The sequence below is a fragment of the Paramisgurnus dabryanus genome, chromosome 5 (genome assembly GCF_030506205.2).
Source record: "Paramisgurnus dabryanus chromosome 5, PD_genome_1.1, whole genome shotgun sequence".
Classification (NCBI taxonomy): domain Eukaryota; kingdom Metazoa; phylum Chordata; class Actinopteri; order Cypriniformes; family Cobitidae; genus Paramisgurnus; species Paramisgurnus dabryanus.
Window position 1 is genome coordinate 27,969,216 of NC_133341.1, and position 13,063 is coordinate 27,982,278.

The 13,063-nt window shown below is 39.0% G+C and overlaps 1 protein-coding gene across 1 annotated transcript in view; it reads left to right on the forward strand.

Annotated features, from left to right (window-relative positions):
* Nucleotides 1-13,063, forward strand: part of LOC135732597 (transmembrane protein 132C) — a 283,165-nt gene that overhangs the window by 201,870 nt on the left and 68,232 nt on the right. The window contains exon 4 of the mRNA XM_065250807.1: nt 9,261-9,444. Within this exon, the coding sequence (XP_065106879.1) occupies nt 9,261-9,444 (184 nt within the window). The remainder of the gene's footprint in view (nt 1-9,260; nt 9,445-13,063) is intronic.

Sequence of the window (13,063 nt, forward strand, 5' to 3'; positions counted from 1 at the left end):
ATATATAAGATACATGAACTCAACATTAATAAAATGTAAAACATTTAACTTCAGAAACCAATTTGATTGAACTTATAAAATTGAAATAATTTTTTTTAGGAATGGCGGGAGGGAGGGCTCGTGAAAATATCGCAGCAGTTAGCAAATAGCAACATGACCCAACTTCCAACGATTTAATCAATTCTTTAATTTTCAGAAGGCGTTTCACTCAGATATCCCGACAGAGGGAATGAGACTTGCTACTTCCGTTTCATTTGGACTTTTAAAGCTGCAAAAAACTTTTTTTTACAGTGCTACTGTGGCCTTTCTGTCTGTACAATGCTGCTTTGTGATTGGTGGAGCTGTCCAGTGCTGAAACATTGTGCTTTCAGCAAGAAAACATTTCCTGTTAAAATACACTTTCATTGTCATGACATCAGTTCATATTTCCTTGATTTTAATTTAATGAAACTTCTGCTGTTTTTGAACAGACCTGCATATGAACCCTCTTGAGCACTCAGTGGGGTTATTGTTGAGTGAATATGCTTTATGAGGCTGCATTAAAAATTCACAATGACCTAAATACCGCAGAGATTCTCAGTGGGGAAATGACAGTGGCAAGAGGCATTGTGTTCACGACCGGGCAGAAAAAGATAGAATGAGAGTGAAGATGAAGGAGAGGACAGGAAAGAAAGGTAGCATGACATTTCCTGTCTCTTGTGGGCTATCTTGGCCATACACACCAACACACACATACACAGCACACAATAGCATACAAGCGTGTGTATGCATAAGTCGCATGGACTTCGCGCATTACCATTAGGTCGCTGTGCTCCACCCGTCTGTCACTGCGGTTACCGTCTGCTACCTACTGGAACGCCATGGCAACCACGAGTTTCTTGACACACTCCCCTGCCCCTCTCTCTCTTTTTCATTTGTCTTGTGGCATCTTTAGTCTTGGCTGGGAGCCAGCGGTCAGTAATGAGGATATGACATTGTCTGTCTCTCTCTCTCTCTCTCTCTCTCTCTCTCTCTCTCTCTCTCTCTCTCTCTCTCTCTCTCTCTCTCTCACACACACACACATGCTCACTTTTGAATGCTGACTCTCTAACCTGCCTTGCTTGTGCATAGCAAAATAGCAATTGGGTCAATGTCTGGCATTATAATTAGTTCACCAAACCTCTAAGTAGCCATTGTTCCTGTGCAGGGTTGAACTTGAGCTTCCGCCAAAACAAAGACGTTTTGAATTCTACCTCAATGCCTCATGGGAGGAGGTCAACATATGGGAACATTTACATTGGGTCTCTGTCATGATGGTCTCTAATCTAGTCCTCCAACAATAGTGTAAGAGTCACTTACAGTTTCTTTAGAAAATGTGAAAATCTAATTAACTTTGTTGTCAATATATTGACTACTTCATGATATATAAAATATTATCAGGTAGTCAATATATTGGCAACAAAGTTACAGTGTAATCTCTTCCAACAGAGTGCATTTAAAAATGTCATGCATGAGCCCCGAAAATTCTACGGAAAATCCGCTGACAAAAAATGACGATGTGGGTGACTGAATGCTCTTGGCTCTCTCTTTATGCGGACACCTGCAGTGGAGCTATGTCCTGAAAATACACGTTTACCTAAGTGAACACGTCACGGTTGACAAATGCTTTCTTTAATCTGGCTGACTGAACTTCTTTCCTTCGCTTCTGTGTCTCTTCAGCACTCTAAAACAGGAGGTTAAACAACAGGCGAGTGATGTATAGTGGCAACTCTTCCTCTTAGCCGGTATCGGTTTCTCTCCGGCCTCATCTGTGAGTGTAGCGGCCACAAACCATGAACTAATCAATGATGGCTAATTAATACAGCTGAGAACAATGAGACTGGCCACTCCTTTCCTCTCTCATTCACTTTAATTCATTATGTCTGAGAGAGAAAGAGCAAGTGAACTAAAGTGAACTAGTACATGTGAATTGTAGATTTGTGATCCCCTGATTCCTTTTTTTCTATTAACTTTTTTGAAGTAAAGATAATTGCTCAATTGCATTAAAGTTTCAGAGGGGATGAAAAAAATTAAGAGATAATTGAAATACTGTATTTACGTATGCTGATTATACGAAATTTCTTTCTAAAGTCTGTCGTCACCCTTTAAATTTACATTTAAATATTTAGCAGATGCTTTTATCCAAAGCGATGTAACCAACGCAATAACATGAGAAGTGGCGTATAAAGTCGCTTACAGCTTACAAGTTTTCACAATCATTAAAAACTTAAATAGATACAGACAGAAGATTAGTATTATTGTTTTTTTTAGGCAGGGCTATTAACATGATCTAGTTAAGTGTTGACGTGTTTTTTATGTTTTTTTTTATGTTGTCAAAGATGTGACGTACCGGACAGAGTTCGACATTTTACACATTTTATTATAGTTTAGTTAGCACAGTTCAACCAAAAAATGTAATCTGTCAGTATTTACTTATGTTGTTTGTGCTCCGGCATTGCTCAGTGCTAAAGCTTTGCTTTAACAGCTCAAAAGGCCATGGGTTCAACTAAAGGTTTTAATGGGTCCACTTATGGCGCTTTTCCATTGCATAGTACCCCGCGGTTTAGGTCAGGTCAGCTCACCTCACTTTGGCTTGGTTAGCTTTTCCATCGAGTTTAGGATCACTTCAGAGTGGGAAAGATTATGCCTACTGTTGTGACATCATACAAGTGAGAGCGTTGTTGGAATGCTATATATCCCCTTACATTCATTTATTTCTCAGTCCGCCACAAAATCAAAATGGACCGCCACAAATAAATGTTTGCACATTGCGTTTATCAGTACCTCTGTCTCACATGACAGTTTCTGTACAAACACCGTGGCATCAGTCGACGTGCTCCGCTGAGCCTCATTTAAGTTGCATTTAAGCATATATGCAGACGTGTGCATCGTGAATGTGCTGCCACAAACTGCAAGTCTGGAAAAAAACTGGTAGGGTGTTACTGATTCTCAAGCTGTGGATGTTTTTCATTGTTAAAAAGGAGTTTGGGAACTTACAGAAAAGCACAGATGATAACTGACTCAAGACAGCACAAGCTAGCATGAAGGTAAAACTAATCTTTTATATTATAGCGATGACGCTGGTAGTGACGATTCTCTCAGACCAATCAGTTATCTACAGTGTTTTTGCATCATAATTTTGTATCAGCTCGGGTCGCTTGGAACCCCAACCAAGGTTGTACTAAAAAAAGTATCGGGTACTGCGTACTGCACCCAGTGGAAAAGCCCCCAAAAGTAAGCTGACCCGACCCAAACCGTGGGGTACTATGCAATAGAAAAGCGACATTACAGTAGATGCGAAAACCAGAGGTCCGACCTAAGATTTGAGCGTTGTCCGGTCTAAAAGTTTCATGTGTGCCTCTGACACGGGTCAGGTTATAGCGGCCTAGGGTCTTGGGTTATTTAAAATTAATGTGTTTTGGACTAATGTGTTTCGCATGAGTCCTTTTCCGACCCTCGCTCTGTTTGCAAAAAGAGCTTACGACATTGTGTGCTGACGCTGTAGGTTAATTTTTATTGACAGACATGTCAATCAATTTTAAATGCACATTTTAGCAGTTACCTTGGTGTTGCGGGGCTGCAGACTGCAAACACGTTGGTGGTGTTTACATTCGGGGTCCAGGCGGGTAAAAAAAAATTCACTGGGTCGGGTCAGACTCGGGTCTAATTTTCTCATGTTTGTCTCGGATGGGTTCTTCTTTTTAAGAAAATGACTTATGCAGGTTCGGGTAAAGAGTGATTTGGGTCATTTTGAGGTCTTTTTGGGTCCAAAGAAATGTATCCGACAAGACCATACAGTGTTTCCCACAGATCTGAAATTTACTTGTGGTGGTAGCTGGTGAAAAGGGCAATCATTATTATCCACCGACAAAAAATGGTCTACTATACATGTAACAAAGAACTAATAATGTGTGACACAACACAATACTTTGATTTATAAAACATTCATATTAATTTCACATTATAGTTCATTAATCTAACCACCCCAAACTTTTTTTGCCATAAACAAAGCTGACACTGTTTGTCAAAGCACCACGAAAACACTTTATGTTTTTGCACTGATATATGAAGCAATTTGATGACCCCTTTTATCAAACTCAATTATATACAATACTATGTATACTATAGCCTATATAGACAGTGCAGGTCTATAGATTATAAATGTGACTGATGTTATAATGGTAATAATTTCTATTAGATAGGCACTTTTACTGCTTCTGCTTTCTATTTCTCTTTTGCCGATTAAAAAAAGCTTAATCCACTAATTATTTCAGATTTAAAAGTCTACTTGCTGTCCCGATGACAGACTTTACATTACAGCTTTGCGTTTTTTATATCCTGAGTCAGCTAGAGCTTTGCTCATTCAGTATTAGCACTGCTTTTTGCTACAATCTCTGTGCAAACTGTTTAGATTTTAGTAAAGATATTGTCTATTAATAGTATGATTATAAAAAAATGGGATAAAGAAAATGAAGCGGCGCGTGGTCGTGACAAGAGCCAGTTGCTATCGCCATAGAAACCGGAGGCACGCTAAAACAGCACTCGAGCTTTAGCGCGGTAGCGCTCACGGCCGTTCTCCGATCGACTCGGGTTTTACACACAATATTAATCAGACTTGGGACCCGAAGTAATGAACTAGGACCGACCCGGACCCATCTGACCATTTAAAATATAAACCCGGAACCGTACGGGTCCCGCGTCCTCAGTGAAGAAAGACCTCTAATGGTAAAACTCTGCTCAAGTTCAGAAACATGAAAGGATACAATGTGACACTGAGGTTGCTTCGCGTCGCGCCCAATTCATTGAGAAACAGAGAGCACGTGAACGGACACTCAACCGGAGAGACACAACGTGCTTGCACGCAAAATGAAGCCAACTTAGATGCTATAAACACATATGCACATAAGCATATGCGACCATTTTGGTCGCAGTGTGTTCCCTGGCTGCTCCGTATGTGCTGCTGCAGTTGATCCAGTTGCCGCGCTGGATGATGAGTTTATGACGCGTGCATCATCTTCACGGTCACCCGACCCCCACCTCTCTCTCGCGCTCTCTCTTTCGCGCGCTCTCTCTCTCTCTCTCTCCAAAACACGGGTCATCCAGTCGAGTTCAGAAAATACGGAAATTCGTAAAGTGATTTTTTTTACCTGGGCGGGTTGCAATTTACCTGGGCGCAGCGCCCAAGTAGAGCCTATGTATGGGAAACACTGCCATAGTTCGAACCAAGGGGCAACATTCCGGTTTCTGTTGTGAAGCCAACATGGAAGTGACTCATCGACTGGCCAAAAGTGATTTTTCAATTCCATAGACCAACCATGTTAAAATGCCAAAATTTAAAGCAGAAATAAATGTTTACAGCCTGGTACAAAAAATCTCGCCCTTCATGACAACTATGAGGGCGTGAATTTTTTTGTAACTCATCATTTTAAATTATATTAAGGCTTTAAATTCTGCATAACGGGGTGTGACCACTTCTGTCACTACCGTCGAGCTAGTTCACCTAAGGCCCACCCACGTCGCGCCTATTTGCTGATTTTCGGTTATCCGCGAGTGACCCGCTGCCAAGATGGTGATGGCAGGCACCGCCTACTTTGGCTTAAAAATGCTCTTCACAAACCTATGGGTGACATCACAGACACTACATCCATATGGTTCGCACCCAGGTGTATATATATATATATTGTTTTTTAACAAAACCAAATTCAAGTTAACCGTAAAGTATTCCTTCGAATACAAATCTTAATTGCATAATGCTCTCCTTCTTATTGCCCTGCTTATTTTTTATGCTTAACAACTTTCCTTGAATACAAAATAACTTTCCTGTCTTCCCCGCTCTTTATCTGCTTCTACATAACTAATCCTCTTAACGCATTGAACGTCCTCTTCTGCGCTTTTATGTATAATTGCGTGAGCCGGTGTGCGTGTGGGGTTTGTGTGTCTGTGGCTCATTGTTCAGGGTAACCGAGTGTTTGGGCAAGATCACTGTCTGTCTCAAAGCCTGAGTGAATAATGATAAACGCCAATGTTATTCAGAGAAATGACATTGCGCTTCCACGAGAGACAAAGGGAAGCTGTGACTGATTCGTTTTCCCGTGCTCTCGTATTCCATAACATTATTTATTTCTCATTCTCCGACTGGCCTCTCCCTGCGGACATATGTCATCTCTGCAATACAGTATTGTCTGTTGCCTTATTGATTCATTTACTGCTTCCAGAACAGTTCTTTTGAAGGAGGAAGGGGTCAGTTGGCGTACCATCCATCAAGCGGCCGATTGGCCGAGCGTAATTGAAATCATTTTCCTGGGTGTCATAGTGCAGATGGAGAAGGGGGAGTATGTTATTTGGCCCCTGGTGGTGAGAGATCAAAGGTGGAGCCAGAGCATTTAATGTGGTCGGGATCTAACCGTGTGTGCTCTTTGGAGAGAAAAAGAGGAGGAAGGAATCAGAATGATTTAGGGAAATGTCTGTGCTGTTTCAAATCATTCTAGTAGCTTTGTGTTTGCATAATTCGGCCAACTGTCATGCAAAGCTGTTTGATTCATTTTACATGCCATTTAGGGTCATTATAATAGCCTAATAAAATGTTGGCTATGTCTTTATAAATTGCTAAGCAGAATGTACAATAGCAAAGACATGAACAGAAAAATTTGTCTACACTCTAAAAAATGCAGAGTTATTTTGAAAGGTTGGGGTCAAACAGGGACGAACCTAACAGTTGGGATAAATTAACCATTAAATTGTTTATATTTCACCCAAAAATGGGTTAAACTAGTGGTTCTCAAACTTTTTCAGCGTGCGGCCCCCCTTGTGTCCTGTACAGTGCATGCTTTCGCGGCCCCCCCGAAAGAAAATTTATGACAAAAACAGTTCTAAAATGTAATATTTTAATTAAACAAAACATATTAAATTATACCCAGTAGTGCCTTCGGTTAGTTGACTTATTATTTTTTAGGTTTAATTACACAGAATTCATGGTAATTGAACGTATTTTATAAAATGTCATAAAACTGCGGCCCCCAGTTGGAAAACCACTGGGTTAAACAACCCAAGATTTTTAAAGTGTAGACTCACAAACTCAAAAAAAATTATCTGAATTTTTCTACAGAATAAAATTGTGCTGTTTTAACCTATTTTTGTGTGGATCAGCTGGTCAGTGAACATCACTTATGCTACGTACACACAAAAGCGGGGCATCGCGCTACTCGCTCTACAGTATATTGCTCGCGGGATTTAACTTTGTGTCATGCTAATTTTTCGCTCAAGTTGAATATTTTAAACTTGGGCAAAGACGTGTTTAAGGCGAATATCGCGTGTTTTCGCAGCAAATGCGCTACCCATTTGGCATGGACGCGTCTGATCGTGCCTTTGCATTGACTTTGTATGTAAACTACTCGCGCAAATCATTGTACTCGCGTTTGGTGTGTATGCCCCATTACAGTCGCCTGTGGGCAAGCTGCCTAATAGTAAGCTTTAGTTACTTTTGTTTATAGCCTATAGGTCTCTTTTCTAGAGTTTATTCATTAAAGAGATAGTTCACCCAAAAATGAAAATGATGTCATTATTTACTCACCCTCGTTTTTTTTCTAAACCTGTATGAGTTTCTGTGTTATGGTGAACACATAATAATCAATAATGGTAAGCACACAGTTGACGGTACTCATAGTATTGTTTTTCTTACCTTGGAAGTCAATAGGTACCAACAACTGTGTAAATGAGTAAATGATGACACAATTTTTCTTTTTGGGTAAACTATCCCTTTAACATTATTGAGATGCATTGCGTTGGCGCTGTATGTTTTTCAAAAATAACTTTTCTGATGGGTTTCTATTGCTTTTATTTCCTCATATGTGCTTTGCAGATGTGATTACTGTGAGGAACATTTTCATGTTGTAAACATCTCTTGAGATATATTATGTGTGTGTGACATGAGACATTCAACTGAAATTTAAACACGTACTAGTCTTTGGTGTAATTTGTAATCTAAGCAATAACTGTGGTTCTATTCACAATTTGTTATATCGAAATTGAGTTTTTTATTGATATGACTTGCATGTTTATGAAAAACATGTTGATGTTTCCTTCTGTTGTATTCAATTTCACTATCACAGTTTTTTATTTCCATTGCTGTAATTTACAGTACTCTTAAAAACGGTAAAGCAATCTATGGTTTCATATTCCATCCAAAATTGTGGGCCAAATTTAAAGACGTGTCACTCATTGCCTTTGCATACAATTTGGGGGTTGTAAATCAATTAAATTAAATTAAATTAAAATTGCAGGGGAAGGAGTGTTCTAATTAAATGAATAGATTAAAAGGAAAACACCACCTTTTTTCAATATTTTACTATGTTCTTACCTTAAATTAGACCAATTGATACATACCTATCTTTTATCAATGCATGCACCTAATCTTTGCACAGTGCGTCGTGAATGTGTTAGCATTTAGCCTAGCCCCATTCATTCCTTAGGATCCAAACAGGGATGAATTTAGCACTTAAATTTAAACACTTTCATGTTTTCCCTATTTAAAGACAGTAGTTACACAAGTAAGTATGAGTAGTTACACAAGTAAGTATGGTGGCACAAAATAAAATGTGCAATTTTTTTAGGCAGATCGAAAATGCGAACTATATTGTATGGCGGAAGAGCACTTAGTTTGCAGCACTTCGACCTCGATGCGCAGTAACATTGTGCTACCATACTTACTTGTAACTACTTACATGTTATAGTCTTTAAATAGGGAAAACCTGGAAGTGTTTGGTGGCTTCTAAATTCATCCGTGTTTGGATCGTAAGGAATGAATGGGGCTAGGCTAAATGCGAACACATTCATGACGCGCTGACCAAAGATTAAGTCCACGCATTGAAAAAAGATAGGTATGTATTATTTTGTTGGGGTAGGAAACATATATTGAAAAACAGTGGTGTTTTCCTTTCAATAGTCTTCCATTTTTATTCACTGTACTCACTAAATCTTTGTTTTGATTGTCTTAAACTCAAATTTGTTTTTAAATCATTAGACGTGATATTGTGCCTTTATCCAGTTTAAAAGCACTTTTCTTTATACACAAAATGCTGCCTGGGGATCAGAGACTTGTACACATCAAACAACAAGATAAAGTCTGACTCGTGGCACAAGGGCAGTAGTTGTACTTCTCTAAAGCCCTTATTCTGCCTTGATGTGAGTGTTTCTCACTCGTCCCTGCTCTCACCTAACATTCGTCTTTCTTCTTTCTTCCGTAGATCTGATGGTTCCTTCTATGAGATCATGTGGGTGGACTTTGAAATCGACAATTTCATCAACCTGCAGTCATCTCAGTCTGTCCGCTGGCAGATCGAGTATCCTTCTACCGGTGCATCAGCAGAAGTGATCACCACCGTCTATATCAGCCAGAGAGACATACAGGGTATTGTACCCCTCGCTGAGGTGAGGATCCATCACGCATCCCAAAATGTTTGCTTTTGTTGGCCCTATGTTCAGGCTGATCTAACTTACAGTATGTGTGGAAGTCATATCAAATTGCCTTGAAACTTTGCAATTCAGTGCATAGCATTGATTTTCGACATCAGTGAATGCGGACAAATTCAAGGTCCAAATTTAAATTTTCACTTTTCTTTTTTTCTCCTCTACTCCTATATGGCTCTCTCCTGTGCTCTTCTGTTCTCCTCTCATCTTTTTCTTTTCCTTTCCTATTCTCGTGTGTTCTTTCAATTACATTTAAACCCAGAGTCTGGTGCTACTTACCTTTTGGCTGTTTTGTTACACAAAAACGAATTTAGATTGGTTGGCGTGTCTGAAAGAAATTATGAAGATGGGAAGACGCTGCTTTCAGTAACCTTTGGCTCTTTGCATACCATTTAAAAACATATACCAGTATACAACTATGTTTCAATGCAGGTACTTAACGGAGTCTCTCAGACAAGCAGCTTCCTGTGGTTATGTGTACTATCACAGCAGTACTCTGTCATATCATATCAGAAAAACACAGTGCGCTCTTTTTGCAAATAGACAGTAGCATTTCGGCACTTTCTAAAACACAGCATGAGCAGTCAGTACCAAAGATATGAGAGATTGTGTTTATGTGGAAGTTTGGCCTGAAGTTTAAACTGCTGTGGAGTTTGTGTCACAAACATTTGTGGACTTTTTTGTTTTGGGTCTTTAATAGTGTAATTTATTCATATTTTTTCACCATTTTCCTACTTATGAAGGAGAAGGATAAACATCAGCCGACTGAATTTAAACCTGCTTCAGATCGACATGTCTGGCCATGGCTCAGACACCATTGGCTGTTATAATCTCCCAAATGTTTTGGCGTTCTGATAGGTCAGGTCATGTGTTTATGCCCCGCTGTTTGGAGCATGATACATGTGCCCACAGCAGGGGGGAGAGATGACTGTCACGGCCCCAGACCGGGTTGCCCTGCTGGGCTACATGACTCCAGCATGCTCCTATCAGCACTCTCTCTCCATGAAGCCTTGTGTAATGCTGAAAACCTGTTTCCAGTGTGGGAGTGTGTGTGCGTGTGTGTGTGTGTGGGGGGGGGGGAGGGGTTGTTGAAATGTAGAGACTGAAGTCATGAAGATGGGTCATCTATTTTGAAAGCAGAGCATCATTTAAGAGTCACTCCAATTTTATTACCTATTTAAACACGAGTAAAAGCACTAAATTGTGATATTAAGAGGATTACAGACTAGAGTATTACTCTCTCCATTGATCTCTTTCCTTTTTGTTGTTTCTTGCCTTCTTTCCTCCCTTCTTTCTTTCCTTCCTTTCTTTCTTTATTTTTTCTCTTTTCCTTTCTTTCTTTCTTTCTTTCTTTCTTTCTTTCTTTCTTTCTTTCTTTCTTTCTTTCTTTCTTTCTTTCTTAATTTCTTTCTTAATTTTTTTATCTTTTCCTTCCTTCCTTCCTTTCTTCCCTCCCTTCTTTCTTTCTTTCTTTCCTGCATTTCTTCTTTTTTGTTTCTTCCTCCCCCCTTCTTGTCACCCTTCTGTCCATTCTTCCTGTTTTGTTCCCTTCTCCTCTCTTTTTCTTTCTTTTTTCTTCTTTCTTTCTTTCCTCGTTTTTGTTCCTTCCTTCTTTCCCTCCTTCCTTCTTTCCTTGCCTCCCTCCATCCTTTCTTTGTATCCTTCATTCCTTCCTTCCTTCTTTTCCCTGTTGCCTTTCCTTATTTCTTTCCTTTCTTCCTGTTCTCCACTTTTCTTTCTTTGTTTCTTTCTTTCTTTCTTCCTCTTTATCTTTCCAGTCATTTTTCCATCCTTCCTTTCCATATTTCCTGCTTCACTTTTTTTCTTTTTTCTTTTCTTCTTCCCCCCTGTATTACCATGTTTCCCTACCATTTTCCTATTCTTTCTTATCTTTCTTTCTTTCTTTCTTTCTTTCTTTCTTTCTTTCTTTCTTTCTTTCTTTCTTTCTTTCTTTCTTTCTTTCTTTCTTTCTTTCTTTCTTTCTTTCTTTCATGCGTTTCTTCTTTTTTTGTTTCTTCCTCCCCTCTTCTTGTCACCCTTCCTTTTCTTCTGTTCATTCTTCCTGTTTTGTTCCCTTCTCCTCTCTTTTATTCTTTCTTTTCTTCTTGCTTTCTTTCCTCGTTTTTTTCTTCCTTTCTTCTTTCCCTTCTTCCCTTGCCTCCCTCCCTTCTTTCTTCCTTCATTTCTTTCTTTCTTTCTTTCTTTCTTTCTTTCTTTCTTTCTTTCTTTCTTCCCTAACTCATTTCTTTCTTTGTATCCTTTATTTCTTCCTTCCTTCTTCTCCCTGTTACCCTTCCTTATTTCTTTCATTTCTTCCTGTACTCCACCTTTCTTTCTTTCTTTCTTTCTTTCTTTCTTTCTTTCTTTCTTTCTTTCTTTCTTCCTATTATCTTTCCAGTCATCTTTCCATCCTTCCTTTCCATATTTCCTGCTTCACTTTTTTTCTTCTTTCTTTTCTTCTTCCCCCCTGTATTACCATGTTTCCCTACCTTTTTCCTATTCTTTCTTTTCTTTCTTTTCTTTCTTTTCTTTCTTTCTTTCTTTCTTTCCTGCGTTTCTTCTTTTTGTTTCTTCATCCCCTCTTCTTGTCACCCTTCCTTTTCTTCTGTCCATTCTTTCTGTTTTGTTCCCTTCTCCTCTCTTTTTCTTTTTCTTTTCTTCTTTCTTTCTTTCCTCATTTTTTCTTCCTTTATTTTTTCACTTGTTCCCTATTTTGCTTGCCTCCCTCCCTCCTTTCTTCCTTCATTACGTTCTTTTTTTCTTCCTTCCCTACATCCTTTCTTTCTTTTTATCCTTCATTCCTTCATTCCTTCTTCCCCCCTGTTGCCTTTCCTTATTTATTTCCTTTCTTCCTGCTCTCCACCTTTCTTTCTTTCTTTCTTTCTTTCTTTCTTTCTTTCTTTCTTTCTTTCTTTCTTTCTTTCTTTCTTTCTTTCTATCTTTCTTTCTTTCTTCCTCTTATCCTTCCAGTCATCTTTCCATCCTTCCTTTCCATATTTCCTGCTTCACTTCTTTTATTCTTTTTCTTATTCCTCCCTGTTTACCATGTTTTCATTCCTTTTTCTTATCATTTCTTTCTTTCTTTCTTTCTTTCTTTCTTTCTTTCTTTCTTTCTTTCTTTCTTTCTTTCTTTCTTTCTTTCCTTCCCTTCTGCCTTTTTTGTTCCTTGCTCCCCCCTTCTTTTCGCCCTCCCTTTTCTTCTTTCCATTCTTTCTGTTTTGGTCCCTTCTCCTCTCTTTTTCTTTCTTTCCCTTCACCTCTCTTTTCTTTCTTTCTTTTCTCTTTCATTTTTCTTTCTTTCTCTCACCATTTTTTCTTTCATTTTTCCAGTCCTTTCTTTCTGTTTTCCATGTTTCTTTCTTTCTTACTTTCTTTTCGTCTGTCTTTCGGTCTAAGTCTGTCTCCGTCTTTCTACTTCGCACTCATCCACAGTGACATTCAGTCCAAACCTCTTAAAGTTACAGCTTGTTAGAGTCCCAAAGTACCTGTCAGAGAAGAAAGACGTAGACACATAACACAAGAGACTTCAAGTCAGAAAAGGTCAGAAGATGAAAGGTGGCCCATGCTGGAGTCCTGTCCT